Here is a 27,606-nt window from a genome sequence, read left to right as displayed (position 1 = left end):
CCGCGCCGGTACCCTGCCTGGGGCGCCCCCTGGAGGCGGCGGCGCGTCTCCCAGGCAGAAACGGCTACGGTCGGTCCCGGGCGCATGCGTGAGTCCCGCAGTTCTCGCGAGGCTCCGGAGTTCTCGCGAAACCCGGAGGAGGCCCTGGGTGGACTTCCGGTGTCGGGATCGAAGCTCGGGATTTGTGAAGAGGGACCCCCCAGCGGCGGCGCAGGCCGGCGGGCGGGCGGGCGGCGGACCGAGGCCGGGGGTGGCGGGCCGGAGCGGGGGACGCGCGCGGCGGGCCAGGTTCGGGCCGCGCCCGCCCGGTGGCCGCCGCCATGGATCGGTTCCTGGTGCTGCTGCACTCGGTGTCCACCGGCCTGACGAGCGGCGAGCTGACCGAGCTCAAGTTCCTGTGCCAAGGCCGCATCAGCAAGAGGAAGCTGGAGCGCGTGCAGAGCGGCGTGGACCTCTTCTCCGTGCTGCTCGAGCAGAACGAGCTGGACGGCGAGCACACCGAGCTGCTGCGCGAGCTGCTCGTGCCCCTGCGGCGCCAAGACCTGCTGCGGCTCCTGGACGACTACGAGGCGGGCGCGGCGGAGCGGGCGGCGCCTGAGGAGCAAGGTGGGCGCGGCCGGGGGCCGGAGCCAGTCTGCCCAGCAGGCCGCGTTGCGGGTCTGCCGGGCGTCTGATCGTTGCCAGGTTCGAGTTTGCGTGGGTTTCCCCTAAACCCCCCCTGGAACACCGGTGACACATGGGAGAACCAAACTTCAGAACCGTGAGCTCGCCCTGGGCTGCAGGGCCTGGACACCCGCCCCCCAAGTTCAGTGTTTGTGGTGCAGAGCCCGGGTCCGCACCAAACAAGAGAAAATCGTCGGAAGGAAAAGGCGTTGCTGACATCCTCCGGGTGGGAGAGGGTCGCGGGAGCCTGTGCTGCCGCCCGCACTGGCCTTCTGCTGGGAGTAAGCGCCCAGCTGTGCCCGCCGCCTTCGGGGAATAGTGACAGTAGCAGTAGGCGGGTTTATGGCTGCCCTTACTGTTCTCGGCACATTACGTATTCAGTTTCACAATAACCCCGTTTGTTAAAGACTGTTACCTACGTTATTCTTCCTCTTCTACAGGCGAGAGGACTGTGGCTCAGAGGGATATTCAGTGACTTGCATAGCCAATAGTTAACGGAGGGAGGGTTGAGGCCAGGCAGTATGGCCTCGGGGTGCAGGGGGTATTGGGCACTAAACTGTCTCCCTGGTCAAGTCCATTCTGCAGTGGCTCCTGCCCGGCTAGCAGGCACCCCCTCCGCAGCCCGCACCTGTGGCTTGCAGAGCCTCCAGGAATAAAAGTGAAACCCAAGTTCAGGGTTTCTCAGCCACGGGCCATAGTCTACAACCCAAGGGCAGGAAGTGCTTGGGGGGCACCCCTCAGGGCTTCAGGCTGTGGCCTGAAATGGGTTATTCTGTGTCTGAACCCAAAAAGGATATTAAGAGTGACTCCATGGGTGTCACTCCATAAGCACTGGTGCTTCTTCTTGGTGGCAGGCTGACAGCACAGCTCTGCCTAAAAGTAGACAGATTTATACATATTACACGTGCACACACAGTGCTAGACAGACAATCCAGGACATGGGAAAAGTGTATCTTCAAGTATTTTCCGGGGTGTGTGTGTGTGTGTGTGTGTGTGTGTGTGTTTTATGTACGTTGGAGGCAAGTGCACCAGGAGGTGAAGAGCAGGTGTGAGGGTTGACAGGGGTGATTCTTCGTTACTCTTCTATAGAAGATGAATTAGCCTAAAGATTCAGACTGTCAGGGTTTTGCCACCTGGCTCTGCCCTGGTCTGGCTGTCCGACCTCAGGAGGCTGACTGGCCTTCCCTGTGCTCGGTTTCCTCGTCTGTACAAATGGCCATAGAGTCGCTGGTCTGTCGCTGGAGATGGAATTTGCAGGAACGTTTTGTCCTCTCGCCTCTCTCCGCATTCCAGAATAGCCTGTGGTCTGTAGTGCCCGGCTGGTTGGTCTCAGCAGTAGCGCCAGCACTTGAGGACATGGTAGCCGGGGACTGAAGACTGGTGGTCAGTCTGGGGCTGCCGTACAAACCCCCACCGACTCGGTGGCTTAAAGCAGCAGGGCTTGCTTCTCTCACAGGAGGCAGCCAGAGTCCAGAGCCACGGTGTCTGGGGACTGTGCTCCCTCCGCAGGCTTTGGGGGCGGTCCTTCCTGCCTCGTCCTGCTCCTGGGGCTCCAGGCGGCCACGACACTTGAGTGTCTGCCCCCATGGTTACATGGCCTCTGTGTATGTCCTGTCAGGACACCACTGGATATAGTGCCACCTGCATAACCCAGGATGGCCTCATCTCGAGATCCTCAACTTACTCACATCTGCAAAGACCCTTTTCTAACTAAGTTAACGTTCGTGGTTCCAGGGAATTGACACGGATATACCCTTTTAGAGGCCATGGTTCGGGATGGGTTAGGGGAGTAGCCCCATTTCCTTCCTTCCAGCAACTCCCAGCCCTTTCTTCAGTGCCCCCTGTCCAAACAGATAGTTCCACCACAGCCCGTCCCAGCCACCAAGTCTTCAGCAGGCCACACCTCCGTGTCTTGGGGTGGCATTGGCTGGGGTGGGATTAGAAGTCACTGCTGGGCTTTCTGTGACCTCCAGCCCCTCTGCTGCCAGGTGACTTCAGCTTTGCAAGAGGACCTCTGGTGTACCCAGCACTTGGGTCAGCACGGAGAAGTCCATTGGGGTATCTGTCTCCTAAGCAGCTGCCCCAAACCTCTGGCAATCATTTTGTTCTTTCTTTCCCTAGACCTTTATGCAGCATTTGACATCATATGCGATCACGTGGGGAAGGACTGGAGAAGGCTGGCTCGTCAGCTTAAAGTGTCTGACAGCAAGATCGATGCCATCGAGGTGAAGTATCCCCGGAACCTGACAGAGCAGGTGAGGGAGTCGCTGAGAGTCTGGAAGAGCAGCGCACGGGAGCGAGCGGCCGTGCCCCGCCTTGTGGAGGCGCTCAGGGCCTGCCGGCTCAACCTGGTGGCAGACCTCATCGAGGAGCGCCAGCAGGCCCGGGACCTCCAGCGCGAGAACGAGAGCGGAAGCAGCGCTGTGTCCCTCATGTCATGGGACGTGGACGCACCCAGCACGAGAGCCTCCTCCTGACCCCGCGGCTCTTCTCCAGGGACCCCTCCCCCGAGCTTGACCAGGGCTTCCGTGCGCCTGCGCTGTGACGACCTCACAGTGAGCCAGGACAAGCGACCTCAGCGCTCACTCGCACAGCCACAGGCATCTCGGCCAGAGCGCTGACTTAGCACACACTGTGTGCCAGGTGGAGCTTCGGGCCTGGTACCCATACGTCCATTCATTCTTCTTGATCACCCTGTGAAAGGGAGTCTGGCCTCCATTAAGTGAGTTCCTACAGAGGGATTTTGGAACCATCTCCAGCACATAAAAGGAATCTAGCCCTGGTTGATACCTCACGATTCTCAGGGGAGGGAGGGAGCTCAGAGTTAAGGCACTGGAGGGAACTGGGGTTGGTGCCAGCAGAGCTGGGACTGGAGGCAGTGCGCCAGCTCAGAGCCCACTCTGCTCGTGAGGCTGTCCGTGCGGACCGAGTGCTAGGGCAGCGCGTGGGCGAGACGCACCCCTGCTCCAGGCCCTGCCCCTGCCCCTGAGGGAGCTGCCGCCTCTGAGGTGGTGCCTGTTCGGGGCTCAGAAGTGAAGGGATCTCACAGTCAGCTCGGCACTCAGTCCTTAGAAGCACTGTGATTCCTGTGAACCCAGTTACTATTGTATCAAAATCACGCTCCTTCTGGTAACAGAATTGGCAAGGGACTGGGATCTGTAATTTTAAAAAGCAGTCTTCCTGTTTCTACAGTAATCGTACTAAGCAAATGCCTTTATAGCAAAAATCTCCCTATTACAGATAATTTTCCATTTCTATCGATTTTATATCACATATTCTCAAGAGTCCCGTCTCAGCCGATCATGGTCTCCCTTGCAGCCCATCCTGGGCTCAGCCTGTGAGTGGCCGCATTTCCTCACAGTTGCCCCACCTCTGAATAGGGGAGCGTTACCCTCAGGAAACCGGGGTCTGGAGGGCAGCGTTCGCTGCTTGGGCCCTGCCTACCTCCAGGAGGCACCCGGGAGCCAAGTGGTGTCCCTAGTCTGGGCCTTCCAGCTGCCACCTGGGAACAGCCACATGTGATGGGATGTCATGCGTGTGCCTCCCCCTGAGGACCTAGCCATGCCCCCACTCAGTGTGGACCAGCCCTTGAGCCCCTACACCTTCAGCAGATACTTCCTGTGCCAGGAGCTGGGGCACAGCAGCACACAGGACAGCATGGCCCTACTCCGTTCACCCCAAAAGCCTGCCCATCACAGGTCTGGGTGCTGCCAAGGAGCTGAGCTGGTTTCTGTCCCATACGGTGTGGTCCGGCCCCGTGTTAACGCTACACACCCCCACCCACCAGCAGCACCCTCTTCAAGCCCCAGGCCAGCTCAGTTCTGTGGACAGCAGAAGTCATCACCATCAGCAAATGTGAGTGGCTTCCCGAATGAGTAGCTTAGGGAATTGAGTTTTCTGGGCAGTGTGTCCATATTTCTTGCCCAGAGATAGGTTTTAGAGGTTCTGCCATTCCTATGGTTTGTGGTGTCCACTGCTGAAATGGGGACGTGTGGAGCAACTGGCAGCATCCTCCCTCTCCCACGTCCTACCTCTCCCACTTGCTATAAGAACCCCAGCCCTCCCATCATGCCAGGTGCTCCAATAGAGGCTTTGATGGGCGTGGTTGCTGTACCCGAAATTTCCCATTGCCCAGTAGAGAGACACGGGCTCAGTCCTCAGCTCTGCTGCCAGCAGCCCATCACCCAATGCCAGTGCAGTGAGGCACTGACATCCCAGGACTCCTGTCCCTGTGGTGAGGGAGGAGCCCTAGCCTTGGGGCAGCCTCACCTCATCCTCTGCGTGATCTAATCTCAAACAAAGCTTGGGTCTTGAGTTGTAAAACTCGGCAAAGGTGATGGGTGACAAAATGCCTCCAACTGATGCTACTGGGCCCAGGGGGTCCTAGCCCTGGGCTGCTGTGTGCCACCAGGTCAGAGCCGGAGGGTGGGGTGAAGATGAGGCTTCGAGCCAGATAGAAGCGTGCACGTGGTTGGGAGGCTTCCAAGGGACTGCCACCGAGCCTGGCGTGAGACTCGGTCGAACAGGACACACAGCCTGTCCTTGAGAAGCACAGTGTCCCCAGTTTTGTAAAACAAGGAAACATAAACCATACACACAGCTTGTACAAAGCACAGGTGGGCACAGAGTGAAATGCACACAGCAAGCATCTGAGAACGGTTATTTGCTGATGACAGGGTTACTGTACTTGTGTTTTCTGCATTTTCTTTGATGTGTGGAGTAACCTGGACTATTTGGTGGGGTGTTCTGCCCCTGGAGAGCATGTGGCTCGAGTCTGACACGGGTGGCGATGGCTGCTTCCGCGGAACGTTCTGGGCCTTCCCATAGCCTCTCCTGGGACAGACAGGGTTGATGTCTGATCAGAGCCATGGCCTTGACAGGGTCAATTCCACCACCCAAAGGAGGGAGCTGCTACAATTTTTGGACAAGGAGTTCTCATAGCAACCCATGTGCCTTATTTTTTGCAATCATGACATCGTATGTTTCTAATAAAGGTGTGTAGACAAGTCAACTCGAAAGCTGAAGTTAAGGGCATGTTTTGCTCTCCACCCTTTTCCCCTGAAAAAGAGAGGCCTGTGTGTTTCCCAGATTTCAGGCCAATCAAGGGGAACTGGATCAAGCGTCTCCTGGAACAAAGGGTCAACGCCTGGCCTGCCCACCCCTCCTGAGTGCTCTGACTTCACACCCTCTCACCCCTTCACACCCTCTCACCCCTTCACACCACAGCCAGTCCTGCCCTGGACACACACAGGGCTCTCTCTGTCAGTCACCCCGCCTCCAGGGTCACCAGCCACTGGTGGGAGGCCCTCGTTCATCCTGTTTCCTTCCCACTCACTGGCCTCCGTCCTCACTGCATCTTCCCAGCACTTGCTGAGGTTGCAGGTTGCAAACTCATATACCTGTTCAGTCTCGCTCAGTCCAGGCACTGACTTCTCTTGACCATTCCCCATGAAATGCTCCTGGTTTCCTCTCACTGCTGCCCACTCCTGCACACCCTCTCCCAGCACCAGTTTACAGCCTTGGCCCCACCTGTCCCAGCTCTCTGGTTCCTCCCAGGTCTTTTCCTAAAACACCAAACCCATACTGTTGGCTGCCGGGGTAACACCTGTTGTCATGCAAGAGGTATTCACAGGTTCTGGGGGTTAGGACTCGGGCACCTGGGCGGGTAGGCATTTTGCCAGCCACAAAACTCAAGCTCAGCATCTTCCCCATCCCCTCCCCGCCTCCCCATTTCTGGCCAGTGCCTAAGGTGCAGAACTGGGACTCCTCCTGCCTGGGGCTACCTCTAGACCAGACTACCTCACAGATTCTCCTGCTGCCTCCCCCCAGTGAGCCTCACCCCCTCTAGAAAACACAGGCTCTTCTCCTTCCTGCCCTTCCCTCCCCTTCTAACCCACCCCCCATCTGCAGAGCTCTCAATGTATTCTTTCTATTTTAACATTTTTTATTGGTCTTGAGAAAGAAACATCAATGTGAGAAAGGAACGCCAAGTACCTCCAGCGTGCCCCCCCGCCCCCCCCCCCCCCACGCGCAGGGGATCAAGCCCCCAACCTGGGCATGTGCCCTGACCAGGAATGGAACCAACAGCCCTTCAGTGCACAGGATGACGCCCAACCATCTGAGCCACACTGGCCAGGGCCCAGAATGTATTTTTAGAGCCGCAAGCTCTCTACACGTTTTTTTGTTTTGTGTTTTTATTTCCATGATAACTATTCTGAGTCATCTCTCGGACCGCTTTCTAACCACAGGGTTGCTGTGTGCATTGTGTCTGGAACCGGACAGGCAAGCATGCCGGGGTCGCATGTGCTCATGAGAAAATGCCCAGTCTCCCTCCGTCTGCGGATACAAAGGCAGAACTTGTCTCTCACAGGGAAAATTTGCAATGGAAATCCAGTTTCATCAAAGAAGCCCTCAGTTTTGAGTCTGTCTAAATTAAGACACTGGCCAGAGACACATGTGTGTACCCCCCACATTGCCACCAAGGCACAGAGGCTGACTCAGTGGGTGAGGGGGGTCCTCAATGAGTGAGAGCCACGTGATGTGTGGGCGCAGATCTCCTGGTTGGGTTGAATGAAAAGCCATCGGCCATTTGTGTCACCCCAGATGCCAGGGAGTGCAAGGCCGCCCCCTCTCCCAAACCTACCCGATGACCGTGTAGACACGAGGTGACAGCTTTGTCCCACCAAACCTCACGTGCTGCTTCGTGGGACAGCTGTTGGGAGACGACAGTTTGGGGGATGGAGGGTGGCCATGACTGCACAGCACTGTGAGCATGCTCAGTGACGTTTAAACATGGTTGAAAGGGGTACATTTTGTGTCTATTTTACAGCAATTAAGAGGTCATTCTTCACATTAAATTAACCATTTAATTAGCTGTTCGTCTACATTGTGTCCGTTTTGTAGGCATCCCTCTAATTTGTCATTGTATTCATGTTCTGTAGTTTCTGAGAGCTGGAAGCAGAAGCCTCCGTCTGGCCTTCTGTTTGTATGGATCGCAGTAACATCGTCACAAGCAAAGCCTTGCTCATCACTGAGTCTGGGTCAGTGTCGGTGCTTTCCGGGGGGTCCCGGCTGGAGGAACCGGCTCCCAGGACGCCCAGGTCCCCCAGGATCAACACTGGTCAGCAGCATTGTGATGCCAGGAGCGGTGCCCAGCAGGCTGCCCAAGCCATTCTGACAGCAGCTTTGCCCAACCCCGCTACCCGTCCTAGGCCCCTCCTGCCCCGGTCCCACACCACCAGGCTCAGCTCCCTGAGCGCCACAACCTACAGCTTCCTCTTCGCTGCTGCTCCCAGCGCCACCCAGCTGCTTTGCAGGTAAGCTTCCTGTGGGTCTGCTGGGCGGATGAATAAGTGAACTGCATCTGTGAAAGGCCAGCCCAGGCGTCCCCGGGGGCCCAGAGTCTCCTGCAGGCCAGGAACCGTGTCATTGGAGGGTTTCAGATTCCCAGGGCGCTTTGCCTTTGCTGGGCTTGGGCTGGTCAGGCTCTGAGATTCCTGCTGGGGTGGGTGCAGGCAGGCCATCGCCCACTGACGCCCAGTGCCCGGCCAGCGATGACCAAGACCCGGAATTTGCCCTTCACACCATGCAGGTCCAGCCAGGGACCTCGGGAGCTGCCCTCCCCCCAGCCAGGATGGATGCCACTTGCCCATACTCAGGAGCATACCTTTGCTCTGGATCCATCCACCCACCCATCCATCCATCCACCCACTCACCCATCTCTTCATCCAGTAGATTCTTAGCAAAGGGCTCAGCCTGGGACTGCCCACTTCACCTCCCTCTAGCTGGGTGACCCCACAGTAAAGCCCCACCTCCCCAACCTCCATTGCTCACCTGATAGGACCCTCCCTCTCCCAGGGCTGCAGAGATGAGGTGTGGTGAGTGACTGTACATGGTCAAGGTCACTAAATGTCATTATCTTAATTATTCCTGAGTGACTGCATATTTTAAATGACTTCTTTTACAGCTTGCTGGTATAAACTCTTGGATCACATGTTTATTTCCAGACATCTTCACGGGCCCTGGGTAACATCTAGGAAGTCAACCCCTGCACCTCGCACTGAGGAGCACTTGATCCAGGCCTGGCTGGCAAGCCCTTACTTATCAAGATTTTTACATATAAAATGAATGGATGGATGAATGGGTGTGTGGATGGATAGACAAATGGGAATGGGACTCCTGTCATCTGGCCCCACTGATGGTGTTTGCAACCCAGACCACAAACCAAAGATTATGGGAAGAAGTCAGTGTACATGGATCGAGGAGACTGGAGACTAACTCATCTTTGTCAGCACAGACCGAAATTCAAATAGCCAAAAAGATGTGGGGGACCGTGTAGAGGTAATGGATAACAATAAGGCAGAGCTAACAGAGACCCAGCGAACCCCACCCCCAGGGACATGGCATCCCCAGGAGGCTGGCTCTGGAGCAGCCTGGCCAGGTTCGAAGCCCAGCTCCACTACTTAGCAGCTGTGTGCCGTTGGGCAAATGAACTCATCTACAAAGTGGGTGGTCCCGGCACCTCCTCCTAGGACCCCGTGAGGATTCTGTGACTTGCTCACAGAGCAGAGGGAAGTATAGAACTAAGGACGCATCAGCCCCTTGTTCCAGGGCTGTGGCAGTCACAGCGACCTCGGTGTAGCCATCAGCAGAGCCGAGTGACAAACATCACTGAGTGGCTCAATCAGCTTGCTCTGCTCATGTGACACATGCCTAAGAAATGCATGCCCAGAGCCCTTACCTCCCAGGGCAACGGCACCCTCTGCCTCCCTGCAGCGCAGGGATGGCCCAAAGCCAGGACCCAGGCAGGGCTCGGGGACCCCATTGCACAGGCGGGAGCAGCACAGCAGAGGTCTCGTGGTGGCTTGGGTGGCAGTGCCAGCTGGAAGGTTCCCTGGGGCGCTTGCCCTCTTGAAGCCCGAGAGTGGTCTGCTGTCCTTTAGCAACTCGCTTTGCTGCGTCAGCCACTCCAGCCTTTGTTGTGCAAGCTGGAACTCCATGAGTTTGATTTTGTCCCAGGAGTAAGGGGCAGCCCTGAAGACGTGCCAGCAGGGGGCAAGGTAATCAGATTTGCTGCTCTGGCTGCAGGGAACAGAGGAGGGAAAGGGGAGTGGGTTCAAGGCTACTGGAATGGGCCAGGCGACGGGGGAGGGGGGGTGGCGATGGAGGGGGCTGGGATAGTGTGCGGTGGTGGAGGGAGAGCAGAAATGAATTCCAGGGTATATTTGTGGCCTGGCATACATGTGGGGCAATGGGGCAAGAGAGAGGGGGTGGTGCCGAGAGATTCAGGGCAGGAGGTGGTGTCCTGAGCAGGAGGCCCAGTGGCTGGGGGTGGTGGGGGGGACAGCCCACAAACGGATGCTGGGTTCCGAGGACGCTGAATGGGAGGGGCCCTCAGGACTTCCACCGAAGGAGGCACCTGGGCAAGGAGGTGAATCACGGGGCTGGAGTAAGAGCTTCAAGAGTGTGGGTGCCTGCTGGTCAGGAGAGGAGAGGGGGAGCATCTATCCCCAAGGAAGAAAGAATCTTCTGGAAATGTGTTCAAATTGCCCAAGCCCATTCATTCATTCGCTCATTCTTCAGGACCACCCTGCCCAGACCCCCACCCCCACCCCCACGGAGTCTGATTCAGTCCTACACAGAGCCCTGAAGTGGCCCCAGCACCGCAGGGGGCAGGATGACCGGATTCCTTACCAACGTGAGGTACACTAACTGCCTGGGCTCTAACCTGGCCTTCCCCTCAGGATGGAGCCCAGGCCTGTCAGGGGGAGCATGGGCTGTGGGGGGAGGGGTCTAGCAGCTCCAGAGACTCCCAGTGGTCTTGTGGGGTTCCGGCCCCCAGGGGACAACGCCCCCCCATTGCCAACCCGAAGCTCAGGGAACAGAGAAGGCAGGTGGTGTTCTGGGCCAATCCAGTGCGTAGAGCTGAGCCCTAGGCTGAAAGCTGGCCCTCCTCCAGGCTGGAAATGATGCAAGTGGTGGATTTGGGGTTTTGGTTTTGGTTTTGTTTTCTGGTTAATCTGAGAGGCTCTGTCATCCAATTTGTAAAACAAAGGGGGCTGGGATTCACCTTCCTTTCTCCCTGTTTGGGCTGGGGAGGGGGGGGATGTGAGGAGTGACCTTGGGCCACCTCTGACACCCACTGAGTCACCACAGCTGGGTGCCTTCTAACTGCACACCCAGTGCTGCCAGCCCAAGGAATGTGGCACTCACTGCTCACTGATGGAACCCCTGCATTTCCTATGAGTAAAGTTGGGGGTGCCCCGCCTTTCCCAGGGCTGTGGTGGGACAAAGCCAGGGCAGAACTTGAAACACCAAGGAAGGTAGTTGCTGACTTATTACCATCATGGGATAGTAACTGCCTTAGGCACTGGGGAAGGACAGGACTGGAATGAATGCAGGGTGGTACGTGATGTTCAGGAGTTCCAGGTATAACAGGAGAGACAGGAAAACAATGACAAAAGAAACCAGAGTCCTGAGAGCTGAGTAATCTGTCAGATCACAGGTGGGGCAAGGACACCTAACTGTGTTTCGGAGAAGGGGCCTTTTGAGTTGGGTTTCATAGGATAAGTAGGAGTTCAGCAGATGGCAAGCAGTTCAAGCACAGAAAACAGCAAGTGCAAAGGCCAGGAGGCATGAAAGAAGAGGGCTTGTTCGGGAGGCAGGGAGCAGATTAGTGGGGCTGGTTCCAGGCAGGTTCAGGAGAGTGTTCTCAGCCTGAAGGGAAAGGAAAGGCCTGGATTTTATCTTCTAGACAACATGTTTTAAGCAGGACAAGGACATGACTAAATGTGTGGCTCATTTTATTAGAGATTCAGTGAATGTGCTTGCTCATCGGAAAATGAGAAAAACCAAACAACTAGATTCCTAAGGGTGGTACTTTAACTTTTGGAGTTTGGTGATTGGGTGGGGGGGGGGGGGGCGGGGGAGGGAGGCTCACAGTAGGAGGCGGAGGGTGAAGTCCGCAGACTGACAGAGCTGGCCTGCCCTGCAGCACCTTCCAGCTCCCAGACTGGCCCAGCTGGGGGGGCGGGGGAGGGGGGGCGTGTAGAAGCTCATCCCAGCCCACATGCTGTCCTGGGCTCCCACGGAAGGTTGGCCCAGTCACCACAGCCAGGCAGTCACCAGCAGCATGCGTGGCCAGGCGTCTGCCCTGCGCGGAGCAACCCCTAACATAAAACTAAAATAAGGCTGTGTGCACTCCAGAAATACTCCGCTGAAAGCAGGGCGGGCGCTGGAAATAACCGCGAGAGCTGGCTTCCTGCCCAGAGCAGTCAGGGAGGAGCCCAGGGAGCACACTTCCGGTCCCCACACCCTTTTATTTTGGGAAAATGGAGTGTTCCCCACCAGGAGCTGCCGGCCAGGGGAAGGGGTGGCATGGTTCCCCGAGACTCCTGCTTGCTAGAGAATGTTTGCACCCAAAGGCAGGAGGATGGCCCTCCCATTCATTCGCTCATTCATTCATTCGCTCATTCTTCAGGACCACCCTGCCCGGGCCAGGCACAGCTCTGGGCACCAGGGCCCCAGTTTGGGAAGCTTCGGACCCCGTGTGGATCTGCTCTGCTGTTCACACGCCCCAGACCATCGGGAGCAGCTTCCTCTTGCTGTCCAACGGAGACAGAGGTGACCGGTTTGCTGCGCTGTGTGGGTGCAGGGAAACAATGCAGACAGCGTCAGCACTGCCAGGATGTGAGCCCTCGCCCCATGCACTGCCCTGGCCAGTGCTTTGTCCACAGACTTGTTCAGGATGGCCTGTGGGCTTGGCTTAGTAGACCCCTCCATCCTCTCAGCAGCCTCTGACCTAGAGACCTCTGACCTATCCCATCTTAACTTCTTTCTTATTCTTAAACCCCATGGCAGCCCCACCCACCCCCACTCCTGCCCCCAAAGCAAACAAACAGATGCTGATGCCCACAGGTACCCCCTCGCCAGGCCTGGTTAGCTTTCCTGGTTATCCAGACCTGCGCTCCTCCCAGCTCCAGGGCCTGGCTCAGACCGTTCTGCCCCTCTTCTGGGCTCCGGCCTCTGATCTGTCCTGCTCCAGGCCGCTGTCCACAGGGGCCTGAGATATCCTAAAAATGAAACTTGACCCTGATCCATCTGGCCCTTCGATTATCTTTTGTGTTTCTGTATTCACAGCATGCTTCCTGAACTTCACTGAGCTCCAGGCCAGCCAGGGGCCACCTGTTCCTTTATTTACTTAGCTTTTTCTTTAAAGCGACACTCTTTCCTCACTTGAAATTAAAATAAAATAAAACTTGATGTCTCCATCGGGAGAGAAAAGCGGAGCGCGGCAGACTCGCTCGTTTCCCCAGTACCTGTTCACACCTTCTTGCTTTCCCTGAGATCCCTGATTTTTGGATGAGTGGATGGCTGCCCAGAATCCAGGCTGCTTCCCAACCTCCCTTGCAGCCGGGCGTGGCCATTTGAGAAGAAGTGCCATTTGGAACTTTCTAGAAGTATCCTTAAAGGGAGGGCGCTGTGCACGTCAGCATCTCCTTCCTTCCTTTGGCTGGAACGCAAGCCTGGTAGCTGGAGCACCGGCAGGTATCTTGGACCACGAGGGGCAAAGCAGCAAGGTGGACGGAGCCTGGATCGCGGAGCCTCTACCAGCCTGCCTTCGGTGAAAGACATGCTCTCTCATTGAAGCCACGGTGATTTGGGGGTTTCAGACACTTACCACCAACCTCCTACAAACTGAAAGAAAGTATTACTTGGGAGTCGGTAGAAGGTGACCGTACCAATGACTCGGTGAAAAAATAATATTCAGAAACCACTGACAGATTCAGCTGCCCTTCAAGGCTCTGAACCACAGGGCTGCTCTTGTCTTTAAAACAAACAGAAAACTTAGTCATTCACCTGAATAACCAGGATCCTGAATCTCAGTTTGCTCAGGATTGATGGGTAATTGAAAGGGGAACAGCTTTCTCACCATGTGACCCAGTGCTATCTGGTGCCAAGTCCCTTACCTCACCGCTACCTAGAGCCCTCTGGCGGGGCACACCCGCACGCAGGCAGGCAGCCCCCGGAGCACCGCCTCTGCTGGCCTGGAAGCACCTCCATTCCTGTCCCCAGGGCCCCTGCGCTCAGCCAAGAGAGCGGCCCAGTGGATCATGTTCTTTCCATGAGGCAGGCGGCGGTGAGGACGGGCAGGTGGGAGCAGGGCAGACATCCAGGCGGAGGCTTTGAGAGTGGGTCTGGCTTGATTCTGTGTGTCACACTGTCTTCACCCCAACCTGCAACATCGGCTTTCTCGTCTGGTCCCAGCCTTCTGCCTTCCGAGCTCCAAAAAGATGGCATCTGCCCTTTTCCTGTGCCTGGCCGGTCACCGCCGCCGCCTCAGCTGGATCTCAAGGCCTTGATGCCAACTCCAGCTTCACCGTATTTCCTGACACAATCCTCCTCTTGTCCCCAGGACGTGCCATGCCTTTCCTGCCTCTGAGCCTTTGTCTACACCTCCCACCTTTCAGCTCAGGCATGCCCTCCGCACCCCACTCCTCCTCCTCGGCGGAGAGGGCTGGTCTGCAGTGAGAGGAACCTGCTTGCACACCGTGACGTGGCTGACGGTGAGACGCTGGGCAAGCTCCCACCCTCTCTGAGCTGCTGTTTCGTCACATGTTAAATATTCAAGTCAGTGCGTTTTGTTGAGCTCCTACTGTGCCTACAACAGTCTGGGTCTCCGCAGTGGGAAAATGTACATCTTGCTGCACCCTTTAAATGCCATGTCAAGCAAGTGTTACTTATTTAAATTTTTATTAAAGTATTAATTAGCAATGAAACAAGACTTAGGCAAGGGGACGATAGCTCACACCAAGGGCTACCATGAGGATGCAGAGAGGTGACACAAATACAGTGCCAGGTCTGGGACCCAGCAAAGAGGGAAAGCTCTTTAAGTTGGAGCTGTCACCACAATGCTGTCCTCTCAACTCCTCTAATAAGCCTCCTTCAATTAAACCTGACCCCCACCTCCTCATGGCACCTTTGTTTGCACTATATCATCCATCCACCCACCTATTCATCATCCGTCCATCATCTACCCATTCATCTATCAAGCCATCCATCATCTATCCATCCACCGATTTGTCTATTCATCATCCATCCATCCATTAATCCATTCTTCTACACACTCATCCATCCTTTCATCAACCATCTATCCATCCATCCATCCATTTGTCTATCCAACCACACACCCATTCATCCATCCATTCATTTATCTATTCATCCATCCATTTATCCATCCATACATGCATCCAGCTCCAACAGAGTCATCCATTCATCATTTATTGCATGCCCACGATGTGCCAGGTCCTCTGCCATGTGGGTAGGAGATAATGACAATACACTCCCAGCCCTTCCTCTCATGGAGATAACTGTCAGGTGGGGGAGAGATGCCATCAGAAGGAGTTGACTGTACAGCATCGAGCTTTAATAGATATGTAGGGTAAATGTGCTCTGTAGAGCACATGGTGCAGGCACAGGACTTGCAGAAAAGAGGCATCTCAGTTGAGACCTGCAGGTAGAGCAGCCAGGTGACGACGGGAGAGGGGGTGAAAAGGGAAGTGGAAGGAGTGCAGGTGGGGTGTTGAACTTGAAGTTAAGAGTAGTGTGGCCTGGAGAGGTAGCAGAGGACTGTGTAGGCCGAGGAAGGAATCTGAACTTTGACCCAAGCACAGACTTAGAGGACTTCAGGCAGGCGGGGCAGGACAAGGGTCTGGTTTTGGGGGAGAAGTATGGCTGCTATGTGGACGAGTTGGAGTGGATGGTCAGTGGGGGTGAGCAGTGATGTGCAGGGAAGGCTGGAGCAGAGGTGACCCCAGCAAGAGTGCAGGGTGGCAGTCTGGGGCAGAGCACAAGCCCTGGGGTTGGAGAATAGGCTGAGATCAAAAGAATCCGCCCCCAACTTTTTATTATTAAGACTTCACCGTTCCCTGGCTAGTGTGGCTCAGTTGGTTGGGCATCGTCCTATGCACCATGAGGTCGCTGGTCCAAGTCCTGGTCAGTGCACATGCTTGGATTGCGGGCTCAATCCCCAGTAGGGGGTGTGCAGGAGACAGCCAATCAATGTTTCTCTTTCATCAATGTTTCTATCTCTCTCCCTCTCTCTTCCTCTCTTCCCAAAATCAATAAAAACATAATCTGAGTGGCCAGATTATTATGACCAGCCAGATTATTATGACCACCCCATCAGTACTTCGTTGGGCCATCTTTTGCTTTCAATACTGTGGCGATTCTTCTTGGCATTGACTCCACGAGATGTTGTAAGGTGATGTGAGGAATCTGACACCATGCCTGGTGAATAGCACTGTCCAGTTCTGTGAGATTTGATGGTTGTGGAACCAGCTGCCTGATGGCTCTTTTTTTTTTTTTTTTTTTTTGATGGCTCTTTTAACTTCATCCAACAAATGCTCAATTAGATTGAGATCTGGTGATTGTGGGGGCCACCTAAGCAAGGTAAAGTCTCCCTCATGTTCTTGGAACCACTCCTGCACAATATGAGCACCATGGCATGGCCCATTGTCTTGTTGGAAGAAGCCATCTCCATTGGGATACGCCATCAACATGATAGGATGAACTTGATCAGCAACGATACTTAGGTATGTTGTGCTATTCAGATGTTTATAATGATCTGGCCCTCTAGCAACTTCAGCGTGAAATTATAGCTAATTTGCCTACAAAGGTCAGGTGGTCATAATAATCTGGCCACTCAGTATATGTATATATATTTTTCTTTTTTAAACAGACCTTGCTATATAAACATATGGTATGGCCATCTTTTTTTTTAAAAAGAGACATTGTTTGTTTGTTTTTATATCTTTTTTTATTTCAGAGCGGAAGGGAGAGAGAGAGAGAGAGAGAGAGAGAGAGAGAGAGAGAGAGAGAGAAACATCAATGATGAGAGAGAATCATTGATCAGCTGCCTCCTGCACGCCCCCTACTGGGGATCAAGCCACAACCCTGGCATGTGCCCTTGACCAGCATTGAACCTGGGACCCTTCAGTCTGCAGGCCTACGTTCTACCCACTGAGCCAAACCAGCTAGGGCAAAACATATATTTTTTTAAAAAGCCTGCGCCCTGCTCAGAAGTGGAAGGAAGGCCAATGAACATTGTGTCCACCTGGAGTCAAGGATCCCTAACACGCTTCCCCTTGGCTTTCTCTCACCAGACGGGCAGCAGGACAGGTAGAGTTCCCTCTTCTGAACCATCTGAAAGTGAGTCGCAGACACGAGGACGCTTCGTCCCTGCGTCCTCAGCTGCGCCCCTGGGATAGGACTGTTTGCTCCATCACGAGACCAGTGTCACTCAGAAGTCCAGCAGGAGTGCTGGTGCTGCCTGCCTGCGTTCAAGTTCACGTGATTCCAGGAACGCCTTCTACCGTTGGATCCTATTTGTTTTTAAAGTCCCATCAAGCTTGCAGAGTTGCGTTTGATTATGTCGGCTTGTCTCCAAGAACAGTTCAGGGCCGGTGAGTCACTGGGTGGCGGGCGAGGGGCAGGGAGGGGTCTGGGTGACAGGCAGGCTCTGGCCTGGGCAGCCAGCGGTGCATCCCTGAGCTGGGGGTCCCGGAGTGGGAACAGAGCTCACGGGAGGAGTTATCTGGCAGGCAGGTGGGGAAGCAGGCGTGAGCTTCAGGAGACAGGTCGTGATGGGATACAGATGGGGGGCTGTGTGAGTGTCCTGGGGTGGCCATAACAAAGGACTGCAAGCTGGGAGCCTTAACACAACAGAAGTTATGCTCTCAGAGTCCTGGAGACGGAAGTCCTAAGTCAGGGTGACCCAGGGCCATGCTCTCTCAAAGGTTCAGGAGAGAATCCTTCCTGCCTGTTCCGGCTGCTGGCGGTTTTCGGTTTTCGGCAATCGGTCGTGTTCTTAGCTGCGGCTGTGTCTCTTCGATCTCTGCCCATCGTGGCACGTGGCTCCCACCCCTGTGTCCTCCCAGGGTCTCTTATAAGGACACGGGTCATTGGGTTTAGGGCCTGCCCTCCTCCGGGGTGGCCTCATCTTAACTTACCTTGTCACATCTGCAAAGACCTGCTTCCAAATAAGCTCACATTCTGAGGTTCCAGGTGGACATGGATTTGGGGGGACCCGGTTCAACGCAGTCCAGGGCCGTCAGCTTCTAGACAGTCATGGGGACCTCAGGAAAGGAAGAGCCTGCGCAGGAAGTACAGACAGAGGAGAGGAGGGCGCGGGACGGGCCCTCGGGAGTCATGGTGGGGTGAGGAGTCCTAAAAAGGAACTGGGGGTTGGTCACCGCTGGGAGTGCAGAGGGCATGGGGTCAGCGGGGTCAAGTGCTGTGACAGCAAGTAAACGGGGAGCTGAGCTGGCCTCTGGCTGCGGGAAGGGGCAGATTCAGGGCTGCTTGGGGAAAACCCAGACTGTCAGGATTTGGTTTATAAACTTCACAAGTGGCCAGGGCCTAAGTGGTCCTTTTTAGATGTTAGCTTTGCTGGTGCTGTCACTTCTCTTCATAGGACAGAAGCCCCTCAGGGTTCGGGACACACCCCTGATTTTGTTCCCCGTGACACTGCCAGCCCCCAGGACAGTGCCCACGTGTCACAGACACTCAGTGCACCTGTGAAGTGAACGGTGACCGGGGCCTGGCCTCCTGGCCCGGGTGGGGTGTTTGATCTGTCCCAGTCCCCGGCGTTGGAAAAGGGGCACCTGTTCTCCTCACTGCTGATCCCCTTCACTCTGCATCCCCACAGCGAGGCCACACATATAAGACGCCGGCGGTCTGGTCATGGAGACACAGCGCCTCGCAGAGCACATGGCATTGGACTGACCGCTGCCCCTTGTCATCCAATGTGCTGGAATGTCATTGGCTGCTTTCAGGGGGGACTGTGGAGATCGTCTTGGCCAGGCCTGTGGACCTGCTCTGGGGGCTCCTTGGGCCTGGAAGAGGACAGGACAGGACAGGGGCCTGAAGGGCAGGTGCAGGTCCAGACCCAGGGTGGCTGCGCTGGCTCTGTGTCCTCCGGCAGTTGAGCCCCCTGCCTTCAGGCTTTGGCTCTGTCCTCAGCCGGCTTCTCTTCCCCTCCCCGCCTCCTGTCCGACGGGCTTTGTTCCGGGAAAACCCTGACGCTCTCTGGCTCACCGGCCAGCGGTGAGGTGTCTGGTTCGTTTTGTTTTGTTTTTTCAGTGTTTATTAGAGGCCTCTGTAATCTTCTCACCAGCACTGAAGCTTGTTATCCCCAGGCAGGTTGCTGCATGGCCCGTGGTGGGAGCCGCAGCGTCCTGCCCTCTCCCACACTGCCCTGGGGCTGGCTGGCACCCCTGGGTGGGAGGAGCCTGCTGCGGGCCGTGGGAAAAGGGGGCCCCTCCGCTTCCTCAGGGTGCCCCAGAGAAGGCTGGTAGGGAGGAACCCCCTTCTCCCTCTTGCAGAGTTTTCCTTCCCTCCGGCAGAGCCAATCTGAGCTTCCCCCCAGACCTCTGGGAAGAGGGAGCGCAGGGCGGTCAAGCTTTCTTGTCCTGCCTCACCTCTCCGCCTGGACCTTCCCTCACTCTCCTCACCCGACAGAATCCCGTTCTCTCTGTCCTTCCTTCAGTGTTGCTTCTTCCAGGAAGCCTGCCCTGCTCTCCCTGGGGCTGAGGGGGCGCCTGCCCACCCTGTTACGGCACCTGGCCTCGCAGAACACGGAGGGTTTGAAGGAGCTGAAACTGGAGTCTGGCAATCCGCCTCCTTCCCTCCCAGGACCAAGCTTATTGCCTTCCTGCCTGAGGCCCTGGCTTCTCCCTTCCCCGTGGGAACCAAGGCCAGCGAGGAGCAGGGCACGGAGCGGAGCTCGGAGCTCCCGTGCAGGGGGAGGCGGAGGGGGAAGCCTGGTCAGGTGACCTCCCGGAAGAGGTGACTTTATGGCGTGAGAACTCAGTGACTGAGAGACGTCAGCCAGGTGATGAGCCAGGCCAGAGTGATCTGGGCGGGAGGGGCAGCTAGTGCAAGGGCCCTGGGGCAGGAACCAGCTTGGCAGGTTTGAGGCCACAAGGAGGGCCAGTAGGCGTGGAGCTGAGTGAGCCGTGGATTTTGTTCCAAGTGGGTCGGACGCCAGGGAAGAATGTGAGCTGTGGGCGGGCTTTCCCAGCGGCAGGGCCTCTCCTGTGCTGAGGTGGGGGGACGGGTCCCACGGCTGCCCGGCCCCAGCCGCCTCCGCCATCCTGCAGATGCTGGCCGGGACTTGGAACCGTACCCAGAAAGCACAGTGAGGAAGAACCGTACCCAGAAAGCACAGTGAGGAAGAAGGGTCCCGTGGGCGGGCCGCAGCACACCCTCACCTTCCGTGTCCAGAGTCGTCATCGTGGTGAGAGCGAGCCTCTCAGCCACCAGCAGGGATGCAGACAGGAGTGCGGCGAGCATTCTGGGCTTTGGGCAAAAGCAGTGTGGCCGGCCCTCCGGATTCAGGCATTCGCCAGAAGGTGTAAGAGAAATTGTAAACAGGTTAAGCTAAAAGACAAAAAGAGCCAGTCTTTTCCTCTCTCGTTGAAAGGATCTGAGTGGCCACAGAGACCAGCTACGGGTCTGGATGCCATCTCCCTGCTGAGGTCCCACCCTGAAGACCGACAAGGCATGCCCACCTCAGCCAGGCACTGCCAGCGGTCCCCTTCTATGAGGTGGCACTGTGACCTACCCCTGTGTGACCAGTGAGGCTCAGAGACCTACCGGAGCCACAATCCAGAGCATGCAGAACATGACCCCCAAGTCCTGTGCCCTTTAGAAAACCTTTTACTATGAAATAGTTCATTCATACAAAAGAACAGAAGTGAAAATAGTAATAAGATAACACGGACACCCCGTACCACCGCCCGCCTAAGAAATACAACACGCCAAGACCAATCACCCCTCCTGTTGCTCCTGACCCACCACCCCCCAACGCCGCCCCACAGGGACCCCAAGTCTCACCTTCATCTTCCTCTCCTGGTGTGCCTCCCGCTTCATGCCAGCTGCGCTGTGGTCTTAGCAAGTACTAATGTGGGGGGTGTTTCATGTATAAATACGTAAAGATGCGTAGGTTAGAGAGGAGTAGTTTCCTGTCACAGACACACTGGATCCTTACAGGGGTGGGGAATGTCCAGCCTGCAGGCCATATAAGGCCCGAGAATCATTTGGTCTGGCCCTGCCAAGGCATTAGGGGTGAATTAATTAACTGTTTGGCCAAATATAGCAGGCTAAATTTTAAGTTGATGATTTTGTATGGCCCTCGAATGATGTTACAGATATCTAAATGGCCCTGGGTAGAATAAAGGTTCCCCTCCCTTGGTTTAAAACAACAGAAATAGATTCTCTCGCAGTCCTGGAGGCCAGACGTCCGAAATCAAGGCGTGGGCAAGCTGCCTCTCTCCAGCTTCTGTCTTCACATGGCTTCCTGTGTGTGTGCATCCTCTCCTCTTTTTATAGGGACACAAACTAAGGCCCCCTAAATCCAGGAGCTCTCATCTTGACACCCTTAATTTGATCCCGTCTGTAAAGACCCTAAATACGATGCGTTTGCAGGTCCTGGGGGTCAGGACACAGACATGTCTTTTGGGGACCACTTCTACCCACTGCAGAGAGGACGGTGCTCAAAAGTTACCACATGGGCAGATGCTGCTACCCCGAAGCCGCCCGTGACCAGCCCTGGTGAACCCCACCGTGTTCTTCGACATCGCCGTCGACGGCGAGCGCTCGGGCCGCATCTCCTTCGAGCTGTTTGCAGACAAAGTTCGAAAGACAGCAGAAAACTTCCATGCTCTGAGCACTGGGGAGAAGGGATTTGGTTATAAAAGTTCCTGCTTTCGCAGAATTATTCCAGGATTTATGTGTCAGGATGGTGACTTCACACGCCATAATGGCACAGGCAGCGAGTCCATCTATGGGGAGAAATTAGAGGATGAGAACTTCATCCTGAAACATACAGGTCCTGGCATCTGTCCATGGCAAACACTGGACCTAACGCAAATAGTCCCCAGTTTCTCATCTGCGCTGCCAAGCCTGAGTGGGTGGGTGGCAAGCATGTGGTCTTCGCCAGGTGACAGAAGGCCTGGATATAGTGACAGCCATGGAGCGCTCTGGGTCCAGGAATGGCAAGACCAGCAAGAAGATCACCATTGCTGACTGTGGGCAACTCTAATAAATTTGACTTGTGTTTGTTTTATCTTAACCACCAGACCATTCCTTCTGTGGCTCAGGAGAGCACCCACTCACCCCGATTTGCTTGGAATGTTCTATCATCTTTGTGCTCTTGCCAGTTTATTGGGTTCCATAATTTCCCTACCCCTTCCCAGTCTAGCTGGATTGCAGAGTTAAGTTTATGATTATGAAATAAAAACTAAACAGTTGTCTGTCAAGGAAAAAAAAAGTTACCACATGATCAGGATGCTCGATCTATAAGTTTAGGGCCCCCTGGATCGCCCGCCCTCGTGAGCGACACAGTAACTATCCGGACCAGGAAGTTCATGGCCAACCTCAGGAGAAGCAAACCCTTCTCCCTGGGAAGGGAACAGTACCTAAGACAGAAATTCGGGAAAAACTAGCTAAATGTACAAGACCAAGCAGACGTCAACTTTGTGTCTAGATTCGGGACCCATTTTGGTGGTGGCCAGGCTTTGGCGTGGTTTATGAATCCTGGGATTACACAGAGATATGAACCCCAGCACAGACTCGCAAGATATGTCCATGTGAGAAGACGACGACCTCAAGAACACAGAGGATGGGACGCAGGAGTCAGGCCTGCGGAGGCCGGTGTCGGGCAGCAGACGGGAGAGGGGGGCGAACCGTGCAGTGACTTCATCCTACCTACGGAGATCGGCAGTTTCCACGACAGCATTAATAAACCAGGAGCTTAAAAGTTTAGGCCCCTACAGGACGGGGATGTCTCTGTCATTGCCTCTCCCCGCTGCTCAGTGTGATGGAGGAGAAGGGGCCTCGTGTGGCTGCCAGAAGCTTCCTCAGGAGCCTGCACAGGTGCATTAGCATGTGGCCACGCACCTGCCATCCAGACCCGCTGTGGGCCGCCACCCGCCCCTCCCGCCAGATCAGCCTCGTCCAGTGCATGCTGTTGGCTGCTGTCAGGTTCTCCTCGCCCACCCTTTCCTCTGGGGCACGCCTCACCTTGTGATTAAAGAATGACAAGTAATTACTTGTTTAAGGCTTATCTCCTCCCAGGATCCTGCCTGTCCTGTTTCTTCTTTCCTGTCGGCCTCCAGAGATCTCTGTGGGCTGAAAGAATGAGGTCCCGCCAGGAAGGTCTGGACCCTCTTGGCCTGGTCCAGAGCCTGCGGGGTGGGCTGGGTGGCAGGGAGGTGCCCAGCTGGGCTAGGAGGAGGGAATCGCTCCAAGGGGACTGGCTGGGTGGGGCCTTTCCCATGGCAGCTGAGAGCATCGTGCAAACACTGTCGCTGTCCCTGGCTTGCCACCTTGACTGGGCCGCCAGGAGGCTCTGTGGTGATGACTGAGCACCTGCTCAGTGAGGGAGATCAAGACAGCGAGCCAGGGACAGACTGCTCCCTGGCCCTCTGCCACACCTGCTGGGACCTGCTCCGTGTGCAGACCTGGGGAAGGGCTGGTCCACAGTGCAGGGGATCCACACTCCAACTTCCCACGGTGGAAACTCCCGGGATTCCCACAAAGAGATCGGGCACGTTCTCCTTCCGCCTGATGTAAAAAGGCCAAACTCTTAAGTGCTGGGGACTAAGTGGACAGGCCCCTCCATGAGCTGCGAGGCTCCGCATGTGGCTCCCAGCCTGTGCCACCAGAGCCGGGATGCGGAGCCTACCTGGCTCCGCTTTGGGTCAGTTCTGCCACAACCAGGGGTTTCTTCTGTGTCTGGTCAGAGCCCCTCTGGCTCGGTGTTGGCTGATTGCTTGATGTGACCTTACGGGGGCTAAAACTCCTTCAGGGCCAGTAAATGTCTGGCGTAAGCCGCCATCTGTGGGACTTAGTTACAGCTGTCCAAGCAGGTTAATACGCCAAGCCACTCCCCTGGCCCTGCCTCGGCCTCTTGGCTTCATCGGGGCCATCGAGGCTGCTGTCACCTGCCTGGCTCAAGGGAAGCGTCACTCACAGCTCATTATTTCCCAGATTTTAAACGCCCACCCCCACCCCTGCTGCCCATGAAACAGGCCTCATTTCTCCTCTTTCCTTCTGAGTCACAGCCAGCTGGTTCTGAGAAGACTGGGCTGCAGGGAACAGGGACAATGTTCTCATCAGTCCCGGCCAAGCTGTGAGCCATCATTCGTCCTCCAGGGCCAGGAGAAGGTGTGGCAAGAGTGGGTGCCAGGCAGTGGGCAGCGGGGAGCCCAGGGGCGATGAGGAGGGTGGGTGGGGCCCTGGCCGGTTTGGCTCGGTGGATAGAGCGCCGGCCTGCAGACCGAAGGCTCCTGGGATTGATTCTGGTCAAGGGGACTTACCTCGGTTCCAGGCTCCTCCCCAGCCCGGGCTCTGGTTGGGGCTTGTGCAGGAGGTAACCAATCGATGTGTTTCTCTCACATCAATATTTCTCTCTGCTTTCCCTCTCTCTTCCACTCTCTCTAAAAATAATCAATGGAAAAATAACCTCTGGTGAGGATTAAAAAAAGGAGGGTGGATGAGGCAGTGGGCAGCGCCGTGGGGCATGGCAGCTCAGGCTACCAAGGCTCCGTTTGTGGGAGATATGGACGCCTCCTATGCAAGGACATTTTTTTTCCATATTTAATCCCACCCCACTATTGTGTCCTAAACTCCTCATGAGTGCCCTGTCCTAAGCATCAGTGTGACAGTCTATAAAGCACAAGAAAGCCACCAGTTCCCAGTTCCTCACTGAACACAATGGACACACACAATCAGAGGAAGACAGGATAAGGGCATCTGCTGCCAGCCACACACAAAGAAGGTTGTCACCAATGCACAGCCCTACCGATGCAGGAAGATGGCGGGGGGAGGAAGAAACGACTCTAGGTAGCCTGCAGGCATGGTGGTGGGAAATAGAACTTGAAAATGGAGATTTGAGAATTGACTCTCAGCTCGAGTATTTTCAGATTCGTTTTTACAACAAGTCTCTCGGGCCCTGGCCAGGAAGCTCAGTTGGTTAGAGCATCGTCCTAATACGCCAAGATTGCGGGTTCGATCCTTGGTCAGGGCACATATATGAATCAACCAATGAATGCATGAATGGATGGAACAACAAATCAATGTGTGCGTGTTTCTCTCTCTCCCTTCTCTCTCTAAAAAATATCAATTTAAAAATGTTTAAAAAATAAATAAAACCGTTCTCTTGGTGAGGTAAAAAGTATTCTGTGAGCCCTGCCAGTCCAGCTTAGTCGAGTCCATCATCACACCTTGGACATGGAAATGTGGCAGGAAGTTAACCCTGAGGGGAGACCAGTGGTGTGTCTGCACCACGGCAGCCAGGGACACTGAGGGCGGCAGCAATGGGCTGCACTGTCCCCCAGGGTCATATGTTGGAGTCCTGACCTCTAGGACCTCAGAATGTGACTGTATCTGGAGATGGGGTCTTTAAAGAGGTGATTAAGGTAGAATGAGGTCCCTGGGGTGGTCCTAATCCACTGTGACTGGTATCCTTATTAAAAGAGGAGATCAGGGCACAGATACACACAGAGGGACAACCATGTGGGGACACAGGGAGGAAACGGCTGCCTACACCTGGATCTCTGACCCCCAGCCTCCAGGGCGGGGATAGTAAATGTCTGGTTTAAGCCGCCGTCTGTGGGACTTAGTTACAGCCGCCCGAGTAGATCAACACACATTCCAATCTCAAACAAAAAGTTTTCCAGCTTTCCCCCCCCCTTTTTTTTTTAAACATAGAATGATAAAACTTTAATTCCAACTAACTTGGTCTTAGCAGTGAGGATGGACAACCAGCCACTCCCAGGCAAAAAGCCAAGTGCTGGTAAGAAACCTCAGCTCCAGTGGCTGCATCGGTTCACCGACCCTGAGTGCAGCCACCTGCCTGCCTCCCTCTGCGTCTCCCCAGCAGCTCCCTTCCTTTCCCAGATGGCAGGAGAGGCAGCAGGCAGGAGGAGCTCATGGCCCCTGTAACCCCAACTCTGCTTCTCCCTGTGGGGGTCCAGTTGATGGAGCCCATATAAAGGAGTCGTTCCCGGCCACAGAACACACTATTTCCAAACCAGACGCAAATCTTTGCTTATCCGTCCGTCCGCTTCTCTGCCTAGACAACCAGCTCTCACATCTCGAATTATGGAGGTATTTTGAGCGCCTGGCCCGGTGCCTGGCTTAAAGTGGCTCAACATGACAATGTCTGCTGAATAGATGAATGAAATGGATAAACATGTTCATCGTATACATGCTGAAAAATTCCAACGTCTAACAGTTGTCATATCCTCTGTGAACGTTAAAGTGATTTTAAGGACGTGTCAGGAAGAAAGAAATAGACCTTCCTGGTGGTACTGCCATGGCCTGGGTGCCAAGATTGATCAACTGAAGGTACGCAAACAAAACACCCATTGACGGTTCCACTCAGCAAGCCCGGTGTGGGGGCGGGTGCTGGCTGGCACCCCTGCGCAGCACAACCTGCTTCCTCAGTAAGTCAGCAGCCACGGGATCCAAGTTCCTCACAGATATTAATCTTTAAAACTTGGGAACGAGAAATCAGAATACCCCACACCCTAATTATTCCGTGTTCTTGAGAACACTGTATTTGCATGCTTTCAAATATTAAAAATTACCCTATCTGATCCTCTCAATCTTTTGTTTCATGACAAATATTCCAGAGCTAAAAACATTTCTTTTTGTGTTGGTCAGATTTTTAGGAACATGTCAGTAGGAGTTGGGCAATAGGAATATGCCAAAAAGGCTGCAGGTTTAATTCCCAGCCAGGGCACATAGAAGAAGCAGTGAATGCATAAATAAGTAGAACAACAAATTGATGTTTCCCTCCCTTTCTCTCTCCCCCCCAAAAAATCAAAAATATATTTTAAAAACCTGTAGTCCCACGTGAACATCAGACCCAGGAGGGCCCTGCTGCCACCGATCTTGGAAAGGGAAGGAGGGCCTAAGCCAGCCGTGGGCAAACTACAGCCCTCGGGCCGGATCCGGCCCATTTGAAATGAATAAAACTAAAAAAAAAAAAAAGACCGTACCCTTTTATGTAATGATGTTTACTTTGAATTTATATTAGTTCACACAAACACTCCATCCATGCTTTTGTTCCGGCCCTCCGGTCCAGTTTAAGAACCCATTGTGGCCCTCGAGTCAAAAAGTTTGCCCACCCCTGGCTCTAAGCGGATGGTCTGCGGTCTGGCCGGCAGCGGGAAGCTGGAGGAGTTGAAGCAGGAGATCCTGGCGCAGACATCCCGGCTACTGGGACAGCAGAACTGCATTGCGTGGGCGTGCTCAGCGGACACACAGAAATGGTTGCATTCTTGCGGCACCTTGGGGTGCCAGTGCGTGATGAGCGTGATGCCGGTCAGTCTCTGCTTCATATTGCTGCTTCCACTGGCTGGGATAATGAGACTGCAAAAGCCCTTCTGGGAAGAGGTGCTCAAGTGAATGCTGCCCATCAAAATAGCTGTACTCCCCCACACCATGCAGCTGTTGCCCGAAGGCAGGGCTGATCCAGATGCTAAGGACCAGGTGAGGCTATAGCAATGCACCGGGCGGCAGCCAGGGTAACCTGAAGATGATTCATCTCCTTCTACGGGGCACCCACAAGCATCCAAGGCACCACTCCTCTATACTTAGTCCGTGATGAGGAGAGAGTGGGGGAGGCATACCTGCCAGTGTCCCAGGGAGCAAGTATTTACATTGAGAATAAAGAAGATAAGACACCCCTTGCAAGGTCACAGGAACGGTGAGAGTGAAGCACCGTTAAATTTATTAAATTGATTATTTATTAAATTTTTTAATTTAATTTCTTTGTTAGTCCTCACCTGAGGATATCTTTTCCATTGATTTTTACAGAGCGTGGAAGGGAGGAAGGGAGGGAGAGGGGAGAAACATCGATGTGAGAGAGAC

General features: G+C 54.9%; 1 protein-coding gene and 2 pseudogenes across 1 annotated transcript; all 3 read left to right on the top strand.

The window, feature by feature from the left end:
* Nucleotides 1-123: 123 nt before the first annotated feature.
* On the top strand, nt 124-7,535 carry FADD (Fas associated via death domain). Its single transcript, XM_059709791.1, has 2 exons — nt 124-606; nt 2,785-7,535. Exons 1-2 carry the CDS (start codon nt 321-323, stop codon nt 3,138-3,140), a joined length of 642 nt encoding a protein of 213 aa, XP_059565774.1. The 5' UTR covers nt 124-320; the 3' UTR covers nt 3,141-7,535.
* Nucleotides 7,536-10,261: 2,726 nt separating this feature from the next.
* On the top strand, nt 10,262-26,336 carry LOC132241297 (peptidyl-prolyl cis-trans isomerase A-like; annotated as a pseudogene).
* Nucleotides 26,337-26,599: 263 nt separating this feature from the next.
* LOC132242327 (26S proteasome non-ATPase regulatory subunit 10-like) lies at nt 26,600-27,370 on the top strand (annotated as a pseudogene).
* Nucleotides 27,371-27,606: the final 236 nt, after the last annotated feature.

Source organism: Myotis daubentonii, chromosome 9 (assembly GCF_963259705.1).
Source record: "Myotis daubentonii chromosome 9, mMyoDau2.1, whole genome shotgun sequence".
NCBI classification, from domain to species: domain Eukaryota; kingdom Metazoa; phylum Chordata; class Mammalia; order Chiroptera; family Vespertilionidae; genus Myotis; species Myotis daubentonii.
Note: the sequence above shows the minus strand (reverse complement) of the source record. Positions and strands in the feature narration are given on the sequence as shown.

Coding starts and splice junctions, on each gene's coding strand:
- FADD (XM_059709791.1), top strand. CDS start 321: ATGGATCGGTTCCTGGTGCTGCTGCACTCGGTGTCCACCGGCCTGACG. Junction 607..2,784: donor GGCGGCGCCTGAGGAGCAAG/GTGGGCGCGGCC, acceptor TTCTTTCCCTAG/ACCTTTATGCAGCATTTGAC.